The sequence below is a fragment of the Cryptomeria japonica genome, chromosome 6 (genome assembly GCF_030272615.1).
Source record: "Cryptomeria japonica chromosome 6, Sugi_1.0, whole genome shotgun sequence".
NCBI classification, from domain to species: domain Eukaryota; kingdom Viridiplantae; phylum Streptophyta; class Pinopsida; order Cupressales; family Cupressaceae; genus Cryptomeria; species Cryptomeria japonica.
Window position 1 is genome coordinate 50,245,892 of NC_081410.1, and position 27,259 is coordinate 50,273,150.

The window sequence follows — 27,259 nt, forward strand, 5'->3', positions numbered from 1 at the left end:
TATATGTATATATATATATATGAATATCGCTTTATCGTTGTCTTTGGAATACCATTGATTTCGCAATATTAATCTGTTTGTGTTATGTTTCATTGTTCGGCCTGCGGTTTTCATTGTTACCACTGTGCGTGGTTCTTGGGGGCCCGAAGGGAAACCTACCCACGATGTGGGGTGGGCTCAACCCACAACGTGGGCTTCCCCTCGCTGTGGGAAGCCATCCCCACTACCGTGGAGTGGGGAATCCCCATGGCACCCCATGCCATTGCCTTTGTCATGGTGTATTCCCTGCATCGGCCGCCTTCCAAACATTAACGTTGTGCGATAGTTTTGTTTTTAATTTGCTCGATCAAAATATATATTTATCGAATTCGGTTTTGTATAGTGTATGATAAATATATGTGTGTGTGTTTATATACAAAAATATTTTCGTATATTTCTCTCTGATATTGGAATATAGCAGTTTTCAAAACTGTGTTTAAAATCCAGTTTTATTTAAGTCATAATATTTTTATTTTTTTTAAAAACTATGCCTGGTAAACTTTATAACGTGACCGGTGACGCTGGCACGACACGCCCTCCGGCTCCACGGGAACGCTTTTGACTCGGAGCTATGAACGGTTGAACGGTAGTGGGGAATCCCCATGGCACCCCGTGCCATTGCCTTTGTCATGGTGTATTCCCTGCATCGGCCGCCTTCCAAACATTAACTTTGTGCGATAGTTTTGTTTTTAATTTGCTCGATCAAAATATATATTTATCGAATTCGGTTTTGTATAGTGTATGATAAATATATGTGTGTGTGTGTTTATATACAAAAATATTTTCGTATATTTCTCTCTGATATTGGAATATAGCAGTTTTCAAAACTGTGTTTAAAATCCAGTTTTATTTAAGTCATAATATTTTTATTTTTTTTAAAAACTATGCCTAGTAAACTTTATAACGTGACCGGTGATGCTGGCACGACACGCCCTCCGGCTCCACGGGAATGCTTTTGACCCGGAGCTATGAACGGTTGAAGCTACAAACGGGGGACCTCATCCCCACACTTCACTTGTTCAAATCCGCAAGCACAATGGCCCAGCGAAGGCACAAGGCCTTGCGAGCATAATGGCCCAGCAGGGATTTGAACCTTGGTGGCTGCTTCACCAACGAAGTGTTTCAACCGCGACACTACATGTCCGAAGACTATTTAAGTCATAATATGATTGTATAAATAAATGTATATTTATTCTTGAGCTCTACTTTCTTCCTTATTGTTATTGATTCAATCATGATTGTGGATTGGTAGAAATGTATATAGTTATCGTAAAGAATTATTCATTGTAAAGTTAGTTTTAATGTGTAAATGTGAATCGAATGAACTCTAATGATTTGAATTTTGGAACATTGGAATCTTAATGAATTAATGAAGTTATAGATGTTATCTTGAACTCCTTAGTTTTATAGTAGAATTGTACTCATTACTTTTGGTTTTATGAGTCCATGGTATTGGTTTGTTTTGTCCATCATAGTTGGATACTCGGTTACAATGCTTTAATTGTATTTAGCTTCCAAAGGCTTGGTCAGTGTTAGAGTTCCTATGTGCATATTTCTCATTGTCCTTGAATGTTATGAGATTGGCGTCAAGCTAGACCTCCTTGTTAATCAAGCCTTCATTGTTGGTCATTGATGTACTGTTTCTCTTGATATTTTGAATTCAATGGATTTTTGCATGCTTCCTAGCCTATTGATGTTATTACTCCTTTTTGGGGATCTTTTCTAGCATGTGAAGTAAGCCATGCTATGGTTGGAATCCTGTCACCTTGTGTTTTGGATATCATGGCCTTGTGTTTATTTTGATTCCTAGGTGCATGTAAGTAGAAGTGGCTTCCATTGGGGGCTAGGTGTTAATGCATAATAGCTTCTGCAAGATAAGACATCTCTAACCATCACTCTATTTGATAGTTACAATTGATCTCCTTAAATCTGTTATAGTTTATTCATCTATTTTATGCTTTCCGATTTGAATATGATTATCGGGTTCTATTAGATGATTGACAAAATTAATGTCACTGATTATTATGTCATTAGCAATTGTTAACACTGTGCATATATGTTAAGCATTAATCTATATGCTATCGGGCTAATAAACCCGATAGCATATTAATGTCGATTCATTTATGAATCGACATTAATATGTTATCAGGGTATTAACCCGATAACATATAGTGTTATTGTTATGTTATAAACCCGCAATGCATTTATCAGGTAACATAAATTAAACTCGGTTTTGTTAATAACACCGATTCACTATCTGGTTGCTTATGAATAGTGTTTGTTAAATGCCAAGCTAAAACCGATTTCGGATGTGATTATATTGAAGAGGCACCAACCAATGAATGCCTTGGTCGGTCATGTCCAAAAGACATGACCGATCAAGTCATTCATTGATCGGTTCATTCTCATATATAGACCGATAAGTTTAATTGGAGAAGACGTAGAAAATATCAAATGATCTCTCTCCCACAGCCTGCAAATAAAATCAGACATTGTTAGACAGTAAATCTGCAAGTAATAATAACATTGCATCATTGAAAATATAACTTGTTCTTCAATTGAAAATTGAATAAACTTTACACCAGGACCCAAAGTGGTCGCCTGGGTAACTCAATGGAAGTTTTGTAATCAAGTGATAACCTAATTGATGAACTTGGGTGGGTAGTTAGTTCACATTAATTAAGATAATTCTTTGATGTCTCCTTGCCCGCAAACACTTGTATAGGTTTGGGGATAAGTGGAGAAGGGCCTAGAATGGCTTCCACCAATCTTGTCACCTCGAAAGGTTGGTGTGGTCCACTAGTGTATGTATGGGGGCCGGGGGTTGGGAGAGGTCACCAGGGTAACCTAGGATGGGGGCCGGGACCTAGTGAAAACCTACCAGGGTAACCCATGACATCCTAGTGATGACACTCTCCCCTTTGCTACCTAGTGGTAACTCGCATCTTTATCCTTCTGTGTATTGTTGAGCTTCCGAAAGTGGTTGGTTTTCTCATGCTTCTTGTCCTTTTGTGGTTGCTTTGGGCCTCTGGTGATTGGTTGTTATTTTGTGTTTTTGTGGTGTTCTCTTGTGAGTCTCTTATATGTTTAGATTAATTGTTTCTTTATTAGTATTGTTATGTTGATTCTCCTGTGAGTCATGTTGGTACCCTTGTATGTCTTGTTTCTGCCTAGTGGGTCTGGCTGGTACCTCCTAGCACAAGGGGTGGACCTTATGGTGCCACATGGTTGGGTGCAATGCTTTTCACACCCATTGGGTTTGGCTCCTTCACCTTCATGATCGTGATGGCTCGAGAGAAGTTTTGAAGACTGTTATTGATGTACCAAATACATGTATTCTTCCCTTCTTGGGACTCTTGGAGATTTGTATATTGAGGATCCATCATTATGTAATTGAAATTCTTATGTAAATTCTCACGTAATGCAAGGAGAATCTTGTATCCATGTAATGATCTATATTGTAATTTGTATAGCAGTTCCTTGTTAAATATTTGAGATGATGTTCACCTCGTGTTGCATCGTTATGGGGCCTTGAGGACACTTGTTAGTTGTTTAATTGTGCTTCATTATGTATCTTGTTTATTGGATCTCTTAGCATATGTGTATGTTATCTTATTAAAAAAAAAAATTATTCACATTTTCTGGTTCATGGTTGTTTTGTCCTTTGGGCCTCGTGGCGGGGCGTGACATTCTTCTACAACATCGAACAACAATTCTTCAAAACTCTTCTAATCCATCCTTTAAAAATGAAATGAGTTGAGCTTATATAGAGTTCTCAATTATAATGAATGGCCAAGCTTAAACTAGAATCAAGGGCCTAGATTTTGCCTCCTAAACCCTAATTAGGGTTTGTTACAACCAAAACACCTAATTATTGCAAAATATTAAATATCCACCAATGGGAATGTGACATCCATTTGACACAAAATATGAGGAAAAATCCCCCAATAGGAAAATTTGATGCCACATGGGATCATAACAAACTATCTTCTAGAATCTTGTTGCCCTTATCCTTTTCCCTTTTGGCAAATTCAACAAATTTGGACATCATTGATTCAATCTCAGTTATTGGAGCTGTAGGTAGATTCTTCAATTGTTCTTCCAAGTTACTAACTTCATCTATGCAATGTCCCCTTTTTAGCCTGTTGTTGTTTTTGGATAGTTTAGCCTATTCTTGGCCCTCGTAAGCTAAGGCAGTTGGTTAGAGGGACTTATTTATCAGAGCTGGAGGCTCATTCCCATCCAGAGTTTAGGTTTGGCATTCGTTGGACTCAATTCTGCACACATACTATTTATAGTAAGTCAGTGGATGATTGAGAGGGACCCTTACTATTTTTAGTAAGGCAAATGGATGCACAATGGATGCAGTGGTTGAATCCCTAGTTCAGACAGGATCGGGAAATAATGAGAATTTATGGAGTTATGTTAATTGAATTATTAATAAACTAATAATTTATTAATAATTAATCATTAAAGGCATATTATAAAATTATTAAAGTCACTTTATGTGCAATGGGGCCATGACCCTCAATTGACTTAAAGTGCAATTAATCATTTTTAATATTTGAGACTATTTATTGATGCATTTGATAAAGACAAAAGATAAATATAAAATATCATTTTAAATGATATCAATGTGCATCTAATAATTCAAGTCTTGGGCGCCCACTTATGAGGATATTAAATAAAGTTATTATGCAAACCCTAAAGTGGATTTGAAAGTGGATTTAAATGCTATTAAGGAGATTGAAGTTATAAAAGGACTCAAAGCAAATGCTTAATCATTCTTTAAGATTATAAACTCGTTCTTTTTGATATGAGAGCTGTGTGTAGAAATACACAAGGGTTTCAGTCATTTCCAACATTGGAGAACGAAAACTCTTCAGTGTCTTTGCAATTTTGAGGTTTTGTGAGATCAGCCGAATCATTGCTTGTGGAGGACTTCATCCTGAAGTTCTAATTGTGCTCAAAAGAGAAGGAATTTCATCTAGGGTTTGAAGATTATTGAAGCATAATTAGTTGCAGACCTGTAGTTCCATCTTTGGCAGCCATTATCACTCAGAGATCAAGCTTTATTTGCTGCTACAGTCAACAGGGATCACCCAGCCAAGGTCGTGGTCCTCATTTGTGACAAATCGCTTGGGGTAGAAAGCATGTAATGTCATCCCCTTGCAACATCTATGTAATAGCAGCAGATTTGATGCACATCGAATGGGAATTTACAGAGAATAAGCTCCCAGCAGCAGCACGTGTGAGTGCTGACAGCAGATCGCTTTCCATTTGATGCATGTTTCTCTTCCATGCTGGGTGCCTTGGGCAGCATAGACATCTTGCATAGTATTTTGAGTGTAGTCTTCACTATTGGAGCAGCAACGTCCACTACCAGGTTCTTTTAATTGCTGGTTATTCCCAATGTTTGCAAGAAATGATATTGTAATGTGGTAACTTGTAAAAATCAATAAAGTTTCATGTGTTGCTGCTGTCACATAATTTACAGCTTCTCACATTTAGATTTAAGTTGCAGACAATTAGTTACCTTCGGAATTTATTTTATGCGTTGTTCTTGAATTTCATATATTGGAAAAAATACCATAGAAAGTATATATTTGCAAACCAAAACCAAAACTACATGAGTTTGCACTTGGGTGGAGTTAGAACCTTGCAGGGATTTCTACAATCTAAGCTTGAGACGAAAGTTGTCTCCCAATCAGGCCTGAAATCTCTCCACTTGCTGGCAAGTACGGTGAATGAATGGATATCATCCAACTGCCTTTCAGAAGGTGATCCATTTGTCCCAAAGAAGATAGTCTTCACTCTTTGAGTTAGCTCTTCAGCAATAATATCAATCCCTTCATTCTTCTTCTTCTTAAGAATGATCTCAGCCACTTCCAAGATCTTGTCATGTATCAAATTTATGGCTTGATCCACTTGAGTGCATCCACCACCGATATCTTAAAAAATAACCTTCCTCATGCGGAGCAAATTACACCATTGATGGGAATTAAGTGATTGCCCATCTTTCAATATACCTTCTTTCACCAACATTTGCCTTGGTGTACTCTTCATTACTTGCAATATGGGTATGGTAAAGTCTCTAGTGTAGACAAAAGTATCATATGCTGTCATGAGCGCTTGTGTTCTTTTGAGAATACTCATAGCTCTATTGAATATCTCTACGAACTCCCTTATGTCACCCTTTTCAAAGTCTTGTTGATCCAAGTACCCATCAACTGTGTCGAGGCTTTCATCTTTTCAAAATCATCAACTGCGTCCGGAGGAGGCAATGGTAGTGGCATAGCCAAAGGATCATGATGTCTCAGTGGTTGCTTGAGTTGTTGGAGATGACTCCTTAATATACTGTTTTCTTTCTCCAACTTCTTATTCTTCTCTACTTCTAGTTTAAGCATGTCATGAACGGTCCTCAATGTGTCATTCATATCTTCCAATGCCTAATCAGTGGTGGGAGGACCTAGATCAATAGCGTCTAAGTCATATTCCTTGGCTGTAATCTCATCTTCGGGCTTGTCTACTCTTAGGGTGGCAATCTATATTATCCGGGATCCTTCACCATCTCTTGTTATTTTTGAGATCCTTACTCCCTTCTTCTTTTCAATCTCCCGAATTCTATCTAAGTAGCCGCTCAAATCAAAAGGATCTTCCTCTTCCTCCACTATCACTTCCTTTGCTAGTCTTTCCCTAAGCCATGCAGGAATAGCCGATCTCTATTCTCTCAATTGCACTTCACTCAATTGTTGATCCTCTCGGGGTGGCAATGTAACTTCTTGATCTTCATCTTCAATGCTCACATGTGCATCACTGCCTGTTCTATCATTGGCTGACTTAGGTGGGGTTGTCTTGTCTTGATTTGCTGGTGTTTTCCCTTGTTTGTCTTTTGTTGCCCACTAATTTGGATTGTAGATTCCATAGACTTATTCATGGCCTGATCAATGCTTTCTCTAGATGGGTGATCTTCCTGAACAACTCCTTGATTCATTTCCATTTCATGCACGAAAGAAGTACTGGTGGAAGGGTAGTGTCCTAAACTTGGCTTATGCTTCTTCTCTGAAGGCTCTTCTTTGTTGATCTCTTTTCTCTCGGATCCTTTGGAATGAGCTGATTGGTTAGTGCTTCCGCTTTGACTTTCACTTTTTGTCTCATCATCAAAAGACTCTACTTCTCCCATCAATTCAAATGCTAGTTGAGTGTCTTGATTCTTCAATACATGGGTTTGAGCATCTACCCATTGCTTTGTGTATGAAAGGATTGGCCTCATTAGTTCTTTTAAGTTGGTGATCTCTACCTCAATTCAATTGATTTTCACTTCATCTTTCTCTTGCTCATATACTGGTAAGACTCACCTTCCACTGTCTTGTGCTTGACCAAGAACATCAAAGACCTTACTTGCTCTAACAAATAGCAATTGGTAGCCTTGAACACATTATTTCCTTATATCTAGATCATCTTTAGCATTCATGAAATGATCCTCCAATTGCAACTTATGCTTATGCCTCCTTCCACTTGATCTCTTGATGTTGTCGTAGGGATCAAAGCTGTCTCTGGAAAAGTATGGAATGAGATGGAGGGACTTCAATTCTTCATCCACTTTCTCTCCACTTGCAAGGATGGGCACACCTCCAATGATTGTCCGACTAAGATTGGAAATGGAATCATTATCTTGTGTTTGTTCTTTTGCACCTTGTTGTAAGCAATCAACTACCTTACCAATTCAAGCAATACTATCATTTCGGTAGGATACCTTGGTAGCATATACTTCTCTATTAGTTATTTCGCTTGTGGAGATAGCCTTTGATGAATGCCACCCTGTAAAGTCCTAGTGATGTGCATAGTATAGGCATCATTCACTCTTTTGTAATGTGTCTTGCCAAGATACTGTAACTGTATGTATGACTCACATGCCCTCAATTCCCCGACTCTTGTACCGACTGGACCTCTATAGGTTAATCCAGCATATTCATAAGCTCTAGCAAGTGAATATATGACATATGAGCTCATTTAGAATGTGTTAGTTCACTCAAGCCTCTTGAGTTGTATATCAACGTAGTTGCTAATAATTTTCATCCAATTGATTCTCTCTTTTTGTTGATATAATTTAAGTAGAACATCCAATTCTCAAATGGAGAAGCATGAGTAGCTCTTGTAATTCGGTTGAGCAGTGTGATTAGATCACTGAATTCTTCGTTAAAGTCAATCCTGTGGAGCTTGGAGGGTATCGTGGATAAGCCAGGCCTGCTCTTCAATAGCTAGTATTTGTTGATTATGCCTAGACATTTGTCAAGATCGTCGTCATAGAATGTTCCTCCTTTGTCCTTTCTCTTGTAGATCATGTTGTTGAATTCAGGTATATGGAATGCTTCACTAATAGCTTCCTCGAAAAGGTAGGCAAGTTCTTAAACAAGGTCTGATTTTGTGTAGAAATCATCAAATGATCCTTATTTCAGACCTGTGAATCGCTTCAAAACAGATTGGGAACTTCAATTTGGTTGCCTTTTGTCAAAATTGTCTTTCTAGATGAGTGTGCCCTTGATACCAATTGCTGTATTTCGTCAAGTTGCTTATGTAAAGGTGATAGATTTGCTTCCAAAATTCGCTGTAGATCAGCTTGCTGATGTTTGAAGAAACAATGTCACTGCCCAAATCACAAAATTGCTGATTGGAATGAGTCAATTCACTATGGTTGATTGATCAAGTTTGATGTCTTGAATGTCCTTTGCCTCTGCTTCAGTCAGAATCGCCTTCAATCAGAAGTGAATTTGCTGTGATTTGCAATGACGATGTTGACAATATCTGATCACAATTAAAATCGCTATACCTGGAGACAAATTCGCTGTAGGAGATGATCAATTTGGGTTCTTCTAAGTACTTTGCTTTGCTTCTTGATCAAAATTCTCTCTGCTCAAGGGGTTAATTTTCTGTAGCATGTAAGAAATCTTAGGCTTCAATAGGAATCGTTCAAGTTTGATTAAATGAAATGATCATACGCATCTTTATAGCTACTTGAAGGGGTGGGGTAATTCAATACATGGCTGACATCATTTAAATGTTTGCAATAAAAACTCTAAGGCCAACTTGAATTGCTAAATTCAAATTTAAATAAAAAGTTTCACTTTCAAATCGTGGGGTCCATGCAAACATTTCCTTAAGTCGCTGCTCTTGGGGAGCAATGACAGGTGCTAATCCTTATGTCGCACTTCTTGGGGGGTAAAGGAAATAACTAAAACCTTAAGTCACACTTCTGGGGTAGCAAAGGAAATGCCTTGATTCCTTAAGTCGCACTTTCAAGGGGGCAAAGGAAGTGATAAAACCTTAAGTCGCACTTTTTACCCATCAAAGGAAATCACCTTATTTCTTAAGTCGCACATTTCACCTAGCAAAGGAAGTGACCTTATTTCTTAAGTCGCGCTTTTGACATAGCAAAGAAAGTAATGTGATCCTTATGTTGCACATCCAAGGGGTCAATGTGTAGTGGGCACCCTAGAATGCCCAAAAACTAACCCCACTGCTGATAGGAATTTAGTCAAACAGTTTGCAGCTAACTCCTTATTCCTCCGTTTAATGTTTCAATGTTTTTGTTTTTGTTTTTAAGTCTTTGCACAGGTATGAAACCACATAACATGAACTAAAAAGAATTTACAATAATAGGCAAGCTGGAAATTGAACTACTGCTGTTATAATATTGTTTCCAGAATTAACAAAATCAAATACATAGCAGGTTATTTTCAACTCACTAAATACTCCAGCATTTTGACATAATGTTCCAACCAAAGTTTCTAATTCTGCTGCTACAGTAACATGAATAGTGCTGCATGAATAGTGCCAGGTGAATAGTGCCGCGTGAATAGTGCCGCGTGAATAGTACCCACGTGAATAGTGCCGCGTGAATAGTACCCGCGTGAATAGTGTCACGTGAATAGTACCCGCGTGAATAGTGTCGCGGCCTGTAGCTGGAAATGCAACCAAATAATGCTACTGCTTGTAGCTGGAAAAAACACTCCAGGATCCCTTTAAACCCTTCGTTAGCCCTCGGGACCATGTAGAGCTAGGCTAACGCACATATACTTGGTCAATCTGCTAGAGTGGGGACATTACAGTCCACCCCCCTTGAAATTGCTTGTCCTCAAGCAATCTCAGTCCAGCCTGCTGTATCACCTGCTCATTCTCCCATGTAGCATCTTCCTCCGGCAGGTCTCTCCATCTGACCAAATACTCCTTCACTATCCTGTTTCTGAGTTTCCTCTCTCTGGTGTCCAGAATAGCCTCAGGTACTAACACGAGCCTCCCCTCCTCATCCAAAGGAGGTAAATCTGCAGAAGGTACTACACTCTGACCAATAGCTTTCTTAAGCCTAGACACATGAAATACATTGTGCACCCGACTGCCCTCTGGAAGCTCAAGCTCATAGGCGACTTCGCCCACTCTGCGAATCACCCTGTAGGGACCATAAAATCTAGGCTTCAACTTTTCAGCTCCGCTCTTCTTGAGTGATGACTGTCTATATGGTTGTAGCCTCAAGTAAACCATATCCCCTACCTCGAAACTGCGCTCTATTCGGTGCTGATCAGCGTACAATTTCTGTTGATTCTGGGCCTGCTGTATATTCTCCTTGAGCACTTTCAGGATGTCCTGACTATCCTGCAATAAGTTTTTGGCTTTGGGCACTCTGCTGTCCCCCAAAACTAAATCCATGAAGCTAGGTGCATCATAACCATAGAGTGCCATGAAAGGAGTCATCCTGATGGACATATGATAAGTGGTGTTATAACAATACTCTCCCATATGCAACCATCTGACCCAAGCTTTTTGTTGTGCAGTTACATAGTTCCTCAAATATCCCTCCACCCATTTATTCACAATCTCTGTTTGCCCATCTGTCTGCGGATGATAACTAGTGCTAGGTGTAAGATCTGTACCACACAACCTAAACAACTCCTGCCAAAAAACACTCATAAACTTACTATCCCGATCACTGACAATGAATCTAGGCAACCCATGTAACCTGAATATCTCTCTAAAGAAAAGATCTGCCACCTGTGCTGCTGTGTAAATGGACGGAATAGCAAAGAAGTGAGCAAACTTCGTCAAGCGGTCCACCACCACATAGATGCAATCCCTTCCCTGCACTCGTGGTAACCCAGTGATGAAGTCCATCGAAATACTTTCCCATTTCCTATCAGGAATGGGCAAGGGCTGTAATAAACCTGCAGGAAATGTGTGCTCTCCCTTATTCTGTTGACAAACCGCACACTCCCTGACATACCTCTGAACATCATCCTTGAGCCCTCTCCATGAGAACCGCTCTCGGATCTGCCTGTAGGTCTTGAAGATCCTCGGATGCCCAGCTGTGGGTGCATCATGAAATGCCTTTAGTATCACCTCTCTCAAATGTGATGACGGAATCAAATAAACCCTGTCCTGAACTCTGATCAATCCATCTATCACCTCATAGCGATCATCCTGTATAGTACCTGAAATCAATCCAGAAGCCCAAGCATCTCCAACATACTCTACTATAATCTGATCTCTCCAATCTCCTGAAATCTCTGCCAGAGCACATAAGTGAGGTCTCCGAGATAAGGCATCAGCCACCACGTTTTTCTTACCTTTGACAAACTCTATGTCAAAGTCATAAGCCTGCAATTTAGTAACCCATTTCTGTTGCCGGTCATTAAGATCACGCTGGCTCATGAAATATTTTATGCTATTGTGATCAGTTTTGATCACAAACCGTCCGCCTACTAAGTATGATCGGAATTTGGCCAATGCATGCATTATGGCCAACATCTCCCTGTCATAGATAGAATAGCTCCTCTCAACACCTCGGAGCTTCCTACTCTCGAATGCAATGGGATGTTTCTCCTGCATCAATACTGCCCCTATCCCATCACCTGAAGCATCACACTGAAGTTCAAATGGCTTCGTGAAATCTGGTAGAGCTAAAACCGGACAAGATGACATCACTTGTTTGAAGTGGTCAAAACATCGCTGCGCTGCTTCTGTCCATACGAAGGCTCCCTTTTTAGTGAGGTCTGTCAAAGGTGCTGCAGTCTGTGAAAACCCCTTAACAAACCTCCTGTAAAACCCGCATAAACCAAAGAACCCCTTAAGTTGTGTGAGGTTCGTGGGAGTAGGCCAATCTACTATAGCTCTAATCTTTTCAGGGTCTACTCGAACTCCATCTGCACTAATAATATGCCCAAGGTATAGTAATTCTGTCATACCAAACTCACACTTAGACTCCTTGGCATATAAAGACTCTCTCTGTAGGATAGATAATACCTCCTCCAAATGCTGTGAATGTTCCTCCCAGGTCTTACTGAAGACCAAGATGTCATCAAAGAAGATCAAGACAAATCTCCTCAACTGCTCCCTGAATACCTGGTTCATACAACTCTGAAATGTAGCGGGTGCATTGGTTAGTCCAAATGGCATAACCATAAACTCAAAGTGGCCATAGTGACATCGGAAGGCTGTTTTCTCAATGTCCTCTACTCTCATCCTGATCTGATGGTATCCGGATCGCAAATCAATTTTGGTGAAGAAGCATGCCCCATGCAACTCATCAATCAACTCATCAATCCTAGGAATGGGATACCTGTTTTTAATTGTTTTCTTATTCAGTGCCCTGTAATCGATGCACATGCGCATTGTCCCATCCTTCTTCTTTACCAAAACTACAGCTGAAGCAAAGGGGCTTTTGCTAGGCCTGATGTGCCCCATTTCCAACAACTCCTTAATTGCCTTCTCTATCTCATCTTTATGTTTCTTAGGATGACGATAGGGAGTGATCATCACTAGTTTGGCTCCCTCCTCGAGCTCAATAACATGCTCTGCACCCCTGTCAGGAGGAACCCCGTGAGGAATATCACTGAATACCTTGGCATGCCTGTCAAGAATCTCCTGTATATCTGATGGATGACTCTTCACCCGAGGCTCCGGTGAAGTTGGCATAACTAAGCACTCTGTTGCCCACTCTATGTCATTATGTCGAAAAAGTCTCTCCATTCTCTTCAAAGAGACTACCCTGCAACTCCCATCTGAAAGTCCCCTGAGAACAACAGTCCTACCCTCATGCTGAAACCTCATTTCCAACTTCGCTAGGTTGAAAGTGAACTCAACCAGCAATGCCATCCATGTCATACCGAGGATGACGTCGTAATCTCCCATGTCCACAATGTAGAAATCATCCTCCAACTCATAGCCATCTCCAAATCTAATGTGAAGATTTGAAACCTTCTGAGTACATAATAGCTTTTGGCCATTAGCCACCATGACCCTAAAACCATCATGCTCCTCTGTCTGTAAACCTCTCCTGGCTACCAACTGTGTATCTATAAAGTTATGTGTAGCCCCAATGTCAATGAGAGATATCACTTTCTGCCCCTGGATAGTACCCCTGACCTTAAATGTGATTGCCTTTTGGGCCCCTGTCAAGCGTGCCAACGATCTATCATCCTTAGGAATGCTGCTCTCCTCTATCATGTTACCCTCATCTGAATCGGAGTGTTGATCCTCCCCCTCTGACTCTGACTCCTCTGCTGAAAAATACTCCATTTGATTTGCCTTAGCCTTGAGAGGGCATTTATGAGATAAGTCCCAAGGCTCTCTACACTGGAAGCACAGTTTCTTCTTTCGAAGTTCATTCAAGGTTTCACTGTCTAGTCCTTTTGATCCTTCTTTGGGTTTGTTATACTCTTTCTGAAATGGTTTTTTGTCTTTGTCCTTGCGGTAGGAAGAATCTGTTGAATGGTATTTTCCTTTGTATACCGAATGGGCTAAATCTCGTGCCTTTTTAGTTGCTTCTGCTAAGGTGAGTGGATCATGTCCCTTCACCCAACCACGTAATGGATCAGCAAGCCCATCACAAAATAACACCACCAATCTCCTAGGAGAGATATCAGTAACAAGTACAGACAAACGCTGAAACTCGGCGATGTAAGCATCCACTGACCCTGACTGTTTTAACTGTGCTAGCTCCTTGAAATGTAACTCGGGATCCCTAGTGTCAAATCTCTCAATCAATCTTTCTGTGAATTCCTCATAGGATGTAATCTGATTATGCCCCAGAGTCACCATGCCATGATGCCACCATTCATGCGCAACGCCCTCCAAATGCATAGCCGCATACTTGATAGCCTCATCCTCAGGCATAGGATTTAGCTGCAAGTATGTATCTACCTTCTGCACCCAAGCTCGTGCAGTCATCTTCCCTGAAGCATCATAATAAGGCAAGGAAAGTTTTCCAACTTTCTTCCTCAGCTCAAAATTCTGATTCCTCCCTCCTGCTCTAGGCATATGTCTCATCCTCAAGTCCATATAATCTCTGAGGGAAATATCTGCCTGAAACTCGGGCCCACTGGCCTCCCAGTCCCTCCTGAACTGACCCTGTAACTCAGTAATCTGCGGTTCGTTCACTGGTTGAACCGGATCCCTAGGTGGAAAGGTGGGTAGAAGAGGTCTCGAGCTCGCTGTTCGAGCTGGGTGTGCAATGTGTCTAAAGTTATCCGCCTCAATTCCATTGTTGCCATGTCCATTATTACCATTAATGTTATTCTCAGGGCCATTGTTGTTGCCTCGGCCTCCATTATTATCATTGCCCCTATTGTTATCGTTTCCCCCATTGTTATTGTTTCCATTGTTGGCCTCACCTGGATTAATATTAACGCCCATCTGTCTAGCCATAAGCTGCAACATCATGTCCATTCGCCTATTCTGCTCCTGCTGCATGCGCTGCCCTTACTCTAACGTACCCAGCAACTGTCTAAACATTACCTCCCCCTGATCTGGAACGATATTCCTCTCATCTCGGTCACCCATACTGCTGTCCTGATCGAAGAATATTTCCTCTATGTTTGTATGACTGGATTCTATGTCCACCTGCACGGATGAACTAGACTGCTCACTCTGACTCTCCGGATTTCTATTTTGTCTGGCCCTGGTATTGCGAAAATTATAATGCCCCTGTCGCATGCTCAATCATACATTCTGGACCTGTTTTATTTCTGCAATATGTTTTGGTGAAAGTTTCCCACAAGATGGCAGAATCTTCTGCTCTGATACCATTGTAGTGGGCACCCTAGAATGCCCAAAAACTAACCCCACCGCTGATAGGAATTTAGTCAAACAGTTTGCAGCTAACTCCTTATTCCTCCGTTTAATGTTTCAATGTTTTTTTTTTGTTTTTAAGTCTTTGCACAGGTATGAAACCACATAACATGAACTAAAAAGAATTTACAATAATAGGCAAGCTGGAAATTGAACTACTGCTGTTATAATATTATTTCCAGAATTAACAAAATCAAATACATAGCAGGTTATTTTCAACTCACTAAATACTCCAGCATTTTGACATAATGTTCCAACCAAAGTTTCTAATTCTGCTGCTACAGTAACATGAATAGTGCTGCATGAATAGTGCCAGGTGAATAGTGCCAGGTGAATAGTACCCACGTGAATAGTGCCGCGTGAATAGTACCCGCGTGAATAGTGTCGCGTGAATAGTACCCGCGTGAATAGTGTCGCGGCCTGTAGCTGGAAATGCAACCAAATAATGCTGCTGCTTGTAGCTGGAAAAAACACTCCAGGATCCCTTTAAACCCTTCGTTAGCCCTCGGGACCATGTAGAGCTAGGCTAACGCACATATACTTGGTCAATCTGCTAGAGTGGGGACATTACACAATGATTGAGCTTCAATCTTGATGTCGCACATCCAAGGGGTCAATGACTGAGCTTCAATCCTGATGTCGCATTTCCAAGGGATCAAAGGAAATGCTTTGATGCTTAAGTCGCACATTTAGACCCTGAAAGGGAATGCCTAGTCGCTGATTGGAATGATCAAAGAAAGTCTCTCAAATCCTAAGCACCAATGAGGGGTCCCCATTTGTGATGGGGCGATGTGTGAAATGGTCACAACACCATGCTCAATTAATCTAAGTTATCGGATTCATTTTGGAGAAAAGGATTGCATATAATTGAAAGCAATCTAACATAACAAACTCCTAAAACTGAAAGCAAATGAGGGATCCCCATTTGTGATGGGGCGATGTGTGAAATGGTCACAACACCATGCTCAATTAATCTAAGTTATCGGATTCATTTCTTAAGTCGCACATTTCACCTAGCAAAGGAAGTGACCTTATTTCTTAAGTCGCGCTTTTGACATAGCAAAGAAAGTAATGTGATCCTTATGTCGCACATCCAAGGGGTCAATGATTGAGCTTCAATCTTGATGTCGCACATCCAAGGGGTCAATGACTGAGCTTCAATCCTGATGTCGCACTTCCTTTGACGGGGCGATGTGTGAAATGGTCACAACACCATGCTCAATTAATCTAAGTTATCGGATTCATTTCTTAATTCGCACATTTCACCTAGCAAAGGAAGTGACCTTATTTCTTGAGTCGCGCTTTTGACATAGCAAAGAAAGATGTGATCCTTATGTCACACATCCAAGGGGTCAATGACTGAGCTTCAATCTTGATGTCGCACATCCAAGGGGTCAATGACTGAGCTTCAATCCTGATGTCGCACTTCCAAGGGATCAAAGGAAATGCTTTGATGCTTAAGTCGCACATTTAGACCCTCAAAGGGAATGCCTAGTCGCTGATTGGAATGATCAAAGAAAGTCTCTCGAATCCTAAACACGCATCTAGCCTAGTCAAGGAAATTGTCTCATCTCTCAAGTTGCTGATTGAAGAAGGCAAAAGAAGTGATCAATACATTAAGTTCAAAGATTTGATCATATCCTTGGAGAGGCTGATCTCTTTCCTAACCAAATATTGCTTTATCCTAGCAATGTTCTTGTCAAACAATGATGATCAAAGTATCGCTGTGCCAGGCTAGGGCGAGAAAGTATCTAAAATGCTTAAGACGCACTTTCAATGTGGCAATGACTAAGCTTCAATGCTTATGCTGCACTTTTGGGGGGAAAATGACTATGCCTGGAAGCTTATCCTCCGAAAGTATCCTTCCCTAGCCAAATCCATGCCTTACTTCAATCAAAACCAACAAAAGATGTGAATTATTGACCCTCAAAATGCCAACTGTGAGATCAACTCAAAATTTTCTCATTGTCAAAAGGATCGATCTAGCAATCTAACATAACAAACTCCTAAAACTGAACGCAAATGAGGGGTCCCCATTTGTGATGGGGCGATGTGTGAAATGGTCACAGCACCATGCTCAATTAATCTAAGTTATCGGATTCATTTTGGAGAAAAGAATTGCATAGAATTGCATACATCCTAAATAGAGCACAAATCAAGATCAATCATGATAAGACCACATATGAATTATGGAAAGGAAGGGCTGCTATAGTTAAGTAAGTATTTGGCAGCAAATGCTACATATGAAGGGATGAAGAGAACCTAGGGAAGTTTGACACGAGCGAATGGAGTGTTTCTTGGGTATTCATCAACAAGTAAAGCTTTCAGATGTTACAATAATAGACTCCATAAGGTGGTTGAAAGTAGGAATGTTCGTGTTGATGATAAGCTTAGCCATAAAGAGATTATTCAAGAAATGGACATTGAGGAGGTAGAAAGCTGCAAAGAAGAAGAATAGGAAGATGAAAATGAGAAGACTTCTACACCAATGAAGGCATCCAAAGCTCCCTCAAAAATTGTTCAAAGAAACCATCAAGAAGAGTTGGCTGTTGGTGATGTGAAGACAAAAATTCAGACAAGAAGAAGATTGGCAACCACGCCAAATCACATGGCCTTAATTACCATGATCGAACCTAAAGATTTCAAAGAAGCCAGCCAAGACACACATTGGGTAGAAGCCATGGAGGAAGAAATAAACCAACTAGAGAAGAATGAAACTTGGGAACTTGTCCCAAGAACCAAGGAGAAGAACATGATAGGCACCAAGTGGATCTTCAAAAACAAATTGAATGAAAATGGTCAAGTAATGAGAAACAAAGCAAGGTCGGTGTGTAAAGGATATGCACAAGTGGAAGGAGTAGATTTTGAAGAAACATTTGCGGCAGTTGCACAGCTAGAGGCTATTATGATGTTTTTAGCATATGCTTGCTACAAAATTTTCAAAGTGTACCAAATGGATGTCAAATTAGCCTTTCTGAATGGGCACCTAGAAGAAGAGGTTTATATTGAGCAGCCAGAGGGGCTCAATCTATCAGAGAACAGATTATGTATGTAAACTAAAGAAGGCTCTTTATGGGTTAAAAGAAGCCCTAAGAGCTTGGTACTCTAGATTGGACAAATATTTGCAAGATCAAGGTTTCGACCGAGGAGTAGTAGATAGTAAACTTCACTTAAAAATTGAGGATGAACATCAATTAATTGTAATAGTATATGTAGATGATATCATATTTGGAGGGAGCAAAAAGGAAATGTGTCAAGACTTTGCTAAAAGGATGCAACAAGAATTTGAAATGTCCTTGTTGGGTGAATTATCCTTTTTCTTAGGGCTACAAGTTTCTCAATTTCAAAATGGAATTTTTATTTCACAAACAAAATATGCTAAGGAAATGTTGAAAAAGTTTAGGTTGGAAGAATGCAATCCTGTTAGTACACCCATGGTTACAGGGTGTAAACTAAGTAACAATGATGACTCTCCTATAGAAAATCAAACTCTCTACCCATCAATGATAGGAAGTTTACTCTATCTAACAGCCTCAAGGCCAGATATTAAGCAAGCAGTTGGAATCGGGGCAAGATTTAAAGCAGCCCCCATGGAAAAACATGTTCAGGTAGTGAAAAGAATCTTCAAATACTTGAAAGGGACTTTGGACTATCGCTTGTGGCAATACCTTCTTTCTAGGCAATAGTCTTGTTTCATGGTTGAGTAAGAAACAAGCATCTATCTCCCTATCTGTAAGAACCCACCCTAGGTGGACTCTTGCGAACACAAATTTTCTGCCTTGTTTAATTACTTTGGGTTTACCAAATCCTTGCTTGTTTGATTTGATTTGTTGAGATGCCAGGCAATATTTATAAATGCAAATAACATTTACCAATTATAAAATATAGTAATGCATCAATAATGAAATAACAGTCTCAAATCTGATTACAATTTCCTCAGATACAATAAAGACTCAAATCAGATTAATATTCTTTTGCAAAACAAGACAAATGTACTCGGAAATCGATATCTATCATTGCAGGTCTGAAACTGTATCACGGCAAATTCTGGAAATGTAACCAGCAATCTGGAAAATGTTTCTCAGCAAACTTCATATCAGCATACTGGCAAATTCTAGGAATGTTCACAGCAATAGAAACCCTCTAGTAATGTCGATGAAACAACACCAACCAAGCACATCACTGTAGCATTTTACTGTAGCGCGGGTACTGCTCACGTGTCACTGTAGCAGCCAACACAGCTTGAAATCTGATCGCTAATGGCTGCAACTGATGAATCTTCAGGTCTGCACTTGATAGCCCTTCAATAATCTTCAAACCCAAAGTAAAAATTCTTCACCTTTAAGCCCAAATAGAAATCCTGGATGAAGCTCTCCCAAGTGCCAAATTCAATGGCTATTTTACCACCTCAAATAGCCGCAACACTGAAGAATGTATTGTTCTCCAATGGCTCGAAGAATGAAACCCTTGGCTTCCTCCTCTCATACAATTTCATCAAAACAAATGCTCAATAGAGAATGAAATCAATTTTGGCTTGAAGACTTATATACTTCTCATAAGTTCGATTTCCAAGGAAAAGCATTTAAATAACATTTAAAATGTTATTTCATTTCATACTTAGGAAATCTTTTAACATTTAATTAATATTGGACCCCCATGCTTAATTGAATAAATGGCCCCCTTTTAATGATGAACATGACCCTTTCTTTATGAAATAATAATAACTTATAATATAACATTAAATGGCCTCATAATAAAATTTATTAATAAAGTTATCACTTTATTAATAATCAAATAAACATAACTCCATGATTAATCAATATTTCTTCATTTTGTCTGCACCGGGGAGTTGACCATTTTATCCTCTGTCCAACCCACAGACTTACTAAAAATAGAAAGGGTCCCTCTCGATCGTCTCGACTTATTATAAGTATATGAAACTGAGCCCAAACGAAGTCCAGTTTGAGCCAAACGAAGACCAAACTGGAACATACTGAATTTTGGGGAAGACATGAACCTCCATTAACCAAGCCTCTGTCTCAAAAGACTTTCTATCAACAATTATTAGCCTACGAGGGTCAAAATGATAGGCTAATCATCCAAAATCCATGTCTGCAAAAAAGGGGACATTACACTATCTACTGTTGAAGCGGAGTACATAGCAGCAGCCTCATTATTGTGCTCAAGTACTTTGGATGCGTCAAACCTTAAAGGATCTCAAAGTGAATATGATCACCCAATATCTATATTGTGTGATAACACAAGTGCCATCAACATTTCCAAGAATCTAGTGATGCACACTCTAGGAAAAAACACATTCCCATCAAATATCGTTTCTAGAGAGAACAAGTTGCTAAACAACAAGTGAAGATGGAATATGTGCCTACCAAAGAACAAATAGCAGATATATTTACAAAACCTCTACCAAGAGAAACTTTTGAGTGTCTCGGGCAAAAATTGGGAGTACTACCCTATCTGTCCAAGGAGTAAGGGGGAGTTCTTTCATACCCTTTGGGATTGATGTCAAAGGAGGAGAAGACTAGTAAGGGGGAACATAGGAGCAAGCAGAAGCATTGAACCAAGGGGGAGTAGTGTATAATTAGGTTGATTAAGAGGTTAAGAAGGAGACGTTGCCATCAATGACAAAGGGGGAGATTGTTGAAATATTACCATTGATGTCTTGGAGCAGCATGATTATTTATAATCAGATTATAGGATGCAAACTGATGACTATGTGTGAAAATCTGATGTTAATATAAGATTGTACAAGATAAGATATTAATATATTTGATATTATATTATTAATTCAATGCCACAAAATGCCACAGTGTTATTAATAATCAAGATATACAAAATCCACGATTTGGTTAAACAAAATGCCACGATTTGATTAATCAACAGCCATGATTTGTTAAATAAACAAATCAATTAGTTTTGGAAAGGCACGAGTTGAGGAAGAGACCCGGTTCTTGGAAGAATCATGTCCAAAATAACAAGCTAATAAAATACGATTAGTAAGTGACAAATATGATGTTAAAAAGTTGTGATTAGAGGTGGCAGTTATAATTTGTTTATTAAAAAACAAAAGGACATGTCAGTTCAATGAGACATCCGTTAGAACTGAAAGGTATATATATAGAATTTTGTAATGAAATGAAAGGAGTGTTGAAGATATATGGGCTGAAAGTATACCTACAGTTGGAGCAAATTATTTTGTGGTTGATATATCACGATCAGACTTTTTGTCTGAATTACATCAGATTAATGATAAGATAAAGACTGCATAAAAAGAGGAAACACTTTTCTGTGATTTTTATTGGACTGAAGTAAAAGATAAAAATATGATTTAGCGATTGATGAGAAGTATGTTATGAAGAATTTCTGAGTATATTATCCCTATTTTGGACAGAATTAAGGAAGATAGGAAGGCAGATTTATGAGCAGATCTGTAGCCTACATGAAGGCAAATCTATGATCATAACTGTAGCATACAAAGAGGCAGATTGATGATCAGAACTGTGGAATAGTTGAAGGCAGATTGTAGTGGAAAATATATCAGTTTGATAAAGAATTGAATGAGAGGTTGGTGCCTCTAGTAAGTTGGTGCTCACAAAGTGATTGAGGGGTCGGTGCCTCTATCAATTGTAATCATCCTATATATACATATATATAATATTATATTTAGAACTTTTGTATCAGCTGTGTAGATTTGTGTTATTTGGTTTTATATTGTTGAAATTGAATTAAAAAAAAAGATGTGTTATACTGATTCATCCCCCCCACCTCTCAGTATAACTGCGGGACCCACAGTTGTAGTATAATGTTTAGCTTTCATTGCACATGTTCTTTCTTTGACATTTTCATTTGCGTTATAGTAATATTTAACACTTGTTTTCCAGCACTTTCCTTTACTACTGTTTTTGCAGTTAATGTAGGACAACAGCCCTAGATAGGATTGTAATGCACATACCGTGCTGTACCATTTCAATTTATACAACCCTTGGTTGATAAGTAAATGTAGTCTTTTAGGCCATTAAGGGTTATTCAGTATGGATGAACATCCCTGAGTTGTGAATTAATATTCCAATCTCAATTGGAATTAAAAGATTCTACAGCTTGTACATAGAAATCCCTAAGCTTCAAGTGGATGGTGGTCAAAACCCCATTGTTCACATAGAGCAACTTCATTCAAAGGTTGCATTGGAGCTTCGAAATTTCAGTAGTTTCAGCAGTTTTCCTTTGTTTGTGTTTAGGGCATCATTGGTGTTGTAGCAGTGATTATGGAAGTGTTTTTTTGGTTTGCTGTTGTGATTTCAGTATTTTCTAAGTGTTTCTGTAGCTCATTATTCCCAAACATCAGAGATTATTTACGAGTATTGTTGGTCAGTGCTGTGCAGTCTTGGCACCGTGGATTGTATTGCATAGTGACTTTCTAAACATATTTAGATTTTCTTTGTAGTTTGGTGTTGTGTGTGTTGCAGGGAATTGTTGCTGTTATTAATCTTGTATGAAATCATATACTATGTATTTTCTATTTGGAAATCAAACAATATCAGTTTGTGCTGTTTTCAGTGACACTAGAGGTATTCGGTTGTAATAGTTTTTGTGGGTTTTGCTTAAAATTTGGAGTTTGAAGACATTTGTGTTGCTGCTGTAATAGATCAGTTTCAGACTTGATTATAGGATGCACATAACAGAAAAATCATTTTCAGTGATATTCTATTAAGTTCCATTTTAAATTAGCCTTTTCTGTGTAAGAGTAGCTAGCTAGTTTGGGTGTTTTCAGTGAAATTTGGCATAATATTTCTGAATCCATTTTCCAGATCTGACATATTAAATTTTGGGTTGAGAACATTACATATTTAAATGCCATAACAGGTCATACCAGTTTGCACACTAAGAGGGTCATACAATACTAGCTGGATGGGATCTTTGCGAAGCCAAATTTTATATTCATGTGCTAGTATTAATTAATTTCTGCATATTTCTGTTGGAGATTATTCCCTTGTCCATACTACTATTTCCTTTGCCATGGCCGTCCAATCAGTGTTGAGTGTCATTTTTCTTTGGCTGGGCATTGGGTTTTTCAGCCATCATTACTGTTTAATATTGAATTATGTTCTAGTTGTGACTGTAACCAGCAATATGGTGTGAAGCTGTGCCATTTCTATTAATTATGCCTTTCAAACAACAAGTTTTTTTGTTCTAGTGGGTCATTGCTGAACCAGTCAGACCCAATCGCAGCCCCTTAACTCTTCCATACAGTCCTTTACAACAGTCATTATTAGTGTTGGTTCTGGAACAACATTAATTTAGAAGGCTTCTATGGCACTTAAATCAATCTAAGTTTCTATGGCACCTTAAATCAATCTAAGTTATACAGTTTCATTTTGGAGGGTGCAGAACAACAGCTATAATACTTCCCTTTTATTCCAACGATTTTTCCTTCAGTTTCAGTTTATAGTTAGCTTCAGACTATGTCCAACCTTCCATGGTATAATATTAATTTATATTTTTCAGTTGGAGGACACCTTATTCTGATTCTGTTGATTAGAAGAGTTAAACAATTTCATTCTATTGTCGCTGGCTGTTCTTGGATTAATTGTACAATCATTTGAAGTTCAATTATAATATTATTTTCTCAATGAAATCTATTATTGTAAATTGGACAATTTACAACCAATGTTTGAATTTTCGAAGATCTTGGATGGTTCACCACTGGATCCCTGCTCTTTATTGTAAAGATCCTTGTTAGTTAATCCACTGGATCCTTCTTTCATTTTCAATAAATTTTCCACCTTGCATGACATGTATTGAAATCGAGTGAATGAGTATGCCCTTCTGGAGTTGATATAATTCAACTTGCATTCAACTAGTTTGGCTTGACCAATTCTATGATTTTTTTTAATTGTAAATAGGATGGCTAGTCACCAATATTTTTCATATAATTCTTTGTCCTCATTCTAATGTCTATATGCTTTCATCTTGCCCACTTCAGAAACTTGGTTGTTAGAAAGAGTTATAATTTGAGTGATTGGAAAAATATTTATGTGGATTTGAGCTAACACCCTATAGTGGTGGTTATAGCATCAACTAATTGATTTTTATTTTAAGCTAGTAGGAAAGTCTTGTGGTATTAGATTCAATTGTCTTGATTTAGGTCGTAAAATTTACAAAATCCTGTTTATGAGAAAGAATTTTTACAAGTTTTATGCTCATACGCAAGGTAAAAAGACAGGGCAGAAGTTTATTTTATTTATTTCACTATTGCAAAATACCTAAGAGAAATTGTGCAAAGTATCAATAATTGTAAATCTTGTTTATAGCTTGGTGAATAAGGTTAATATTAATTTTCATGGAGCTTCTCGTTGTAATTTGAAGAGATGTTTTATCTCACAGATTGTTCCAATTTGAGTTGTTTGAAAAAGACAAAACAAAATGCTCACAGATTGTAGGAAAAAAAGGAAAGCTCACAGATTTTAGGGAAAAGAGGGGGCGGGGAGGGAGAGAGACAGAGAGAGACAGAGAGAGAGATTTATTTCCACTTTCAAGATGAAAAAGAGATACTAAGATATCAAAATGTCTCTTATGCTCAATTTCAAAACCAAATCGCTTTCAATACATTGAAAGGAAATGAACCAGAAAATTGAAATTGATATGATGGAAGACAAGTTTTGTGTGTTAAATACCTGTGTAACAGCAAATATGGCTATTAAAATCAGAGCCAAAATTAAGGTAAATTGTCCGCCAGGTTTCCAGTGCAATGTCAGATTAGTATAAACATTTGATAGCAGTGGTGACGATCTGTAGCTAAATGTTTTGGCCAGCAAAGTTTCCATACTTCTTTGTGCATTACTCAATTTAAAATTGGACTCTTGCAGTGACTCCGTTTCAAGATTTCCAAAATGATGTCTAGTCGTAGCATCTTCTGCTATATTACAAGCTTTTGCAATGGTATTATCACTTTGTCCTTGTTCTGGAATTGCTGGTTGTCCATTTCCTTCTTTAAAAACAATAGTAATCAGTAGCAAAAATAATAAACTTTGTACCTCTTTTATTTTATTGCAAGCATAATAAATAATTGAATTCAATACCATCTGCGCTAAGCACAACTTTTGGAGAGGGTGGACTATTTGGTGTGGATGTAAAAGGAGGCTCACAATTCACTGTTTTGATGCTGTCGCCTTTAACTTGATTCAGGAGAGAATGAGCCTACAATAAATCCAAGCACGCTGAATACAGAATTACAGTGGTTTTTCGCGATAATAAAATTAATTGAATTGAACATGGAAGTACTGTAAGACTTATAGACATTGATAATCATACCTCATGTATCCAAGAGGCATAAGCTTCCTTGCATTCTTCAGATGTACCTTGCTCAATTTTTCCTGTGTAGCCACAAAATACCACTCAATAATTAGCTATAGAAGCAATTTTACGTCATATATAACAATGTATCAAATGCAATAGGCAGTGCAATCTATCAAATTATAAAGATTGATCTTGGAAGCCTGTGTGATGAAGGACACATAAATGCCACAAATTCTTGATCCAGGTTTAAAATTGCTATTGCAATCTGGTCAATTATAGAACAGAAATTGTTCAAAATTTTATTTTTACATAACCATGAGAAATTGAAAATACATTACTTTTATTTAACAAGCTTCTAGAATAACCTATGTATATTTTTGTATCAACATTTCGGATCACACTTTGTGATCCATCAGTAGGATGAGAAAGAATGATACAAGTATTGCTGAAAAACTCACATAAGTTGTGTTTTGCGGCTTGCCTAATGAGGTAGCAGAAAACAAGATGAGAAAAAGAAGATTAAAATAACAAAGAATTCTAATAATGATAAGTGATGTAAATAGTAAAATCAGAGATACAAGATTTTCCCAAACTTGTAGAAACTTGGCAAGTCTTAATGTGGTTTATTTGATCCAAGGCTGCAGAACACTCCAAACTATCATCAAGACTCGGCCATGAAAGGGGAAGACATAATTTGCAAAGCGAAATCAAGTTGCCACACAAAAATGTGCATCCTAAATTTGCCCAAAGTCTTTAAATTTAAAATGATGCAATCAATATCATTGGCACATGCCAAATAGAACAAAATGCTCATTTTTGTTTAGTTCGAGTTTGAATGTGTGAGTATGATCTGTTACACGCCTAGCAGAGGGAAACATTGCTATTAAAAACTGAAAATGGCAAGCAGCTCAACAAATGCACATCCTAGGGCATCAAAGACATTTTTTGAAGATAAAAATGCTTGTATGCTGAGTTGCACAACCTAAAAAGGGCCAATTGGAAATCAAAAAAGGGTTTACATGCCTATATGTTCATTGTTGCATGCCAAATTTATTTAAACCTTGTGCAAGTCTATATTGGGCACATCTTAGTGAAGGCCAACAGGATTCTTAACAAAAAGTTTGAAAAATGTTCTATAGGTTTGCCTATGAAAAAGGCAGTCTAACTTTAAAAACAAAGCCTTATTATATCTTCTATTTTTAGGTAGTGATTATTTCAGTGTTTGAATTAGTTTTATATACCAATATCAAAGGAAAAAGGAAGTCTATATTTGGATTAAAAATACTAAGGATTTCAGAGGATAGGATACAACACAAGTAGACCTCTCTCTCATATGTTGACTTATTGAAAGATGTATAATAAAAGCTTTGAATCCTTATAAATCTTTATATTTTATAGTTTCTTCAATTTGTGTCTTTGTTGAGTCTTAGTCTTGTAACTGAGAATAAAATAAATGAATTTGGATACATTTGCAAGGACTCCTATGTTGGAATAGTTGTCACTGATGTCACAGTGAATGGATGACATTGATGGAATAACTGTCATTGATGTCAAAGGAATTTGTTAATGGAGATCGATGAACATGTTACTATGTTATGGAGATTGATGTATGTAGATTGATGAACATATTGAACCACTATACTTACTGAATTAGTATAGTTGATGAACATATTGTCCTAAATCTGATAAATATTTTACAGTCTGATCTTACATGTGTATTATGTCCCAGTCTGATCATACAATAACAGACAGACAGTCCCAGTAATGTATATATACTGATTTCAGTCCC

At 38.3% G+C, this 27,259-nt stretch overlaps 1 protein-coding gene across 3 annotated transcripts in view; it reads right to left on the reverse strand.

Annotated features, from left to right (window-relative positions):
• Window positions 1-27,259, reverse strand: part of LOC131079419 (protein VASCULAR ASSOCIATED DEATH 1, chloroplastic) — a 179,452-nt gene that overhangs the window by 36,287 nt on the left and 115,906 nt on the right. For 2 of the 3 annotated variants that reach the window (XM_058017361.2, XM_058017359.2), the window contains exons 15-17: window positions 25,486-25,547; window positions 25,254-25,371; window positions 24,849-25,162 (exon numbers count right to left, since the gene is read on the reverse strand). In XM_058017361.2, coding sequence (XP_057873344.1) covers window positions 24,849-25,162; window positions 25,254-25,371; window positions 25,486-25,547 — 494 coding nt within the window. The remainder of the gene's footprint in view (window positions 1-24,848; window positions 25,163-25,253; window positions 25,372-25,485; window positions 25,548-27,259) is intronic. The other variant, XM_058017360.2, reaches the window with a different exon arrangement.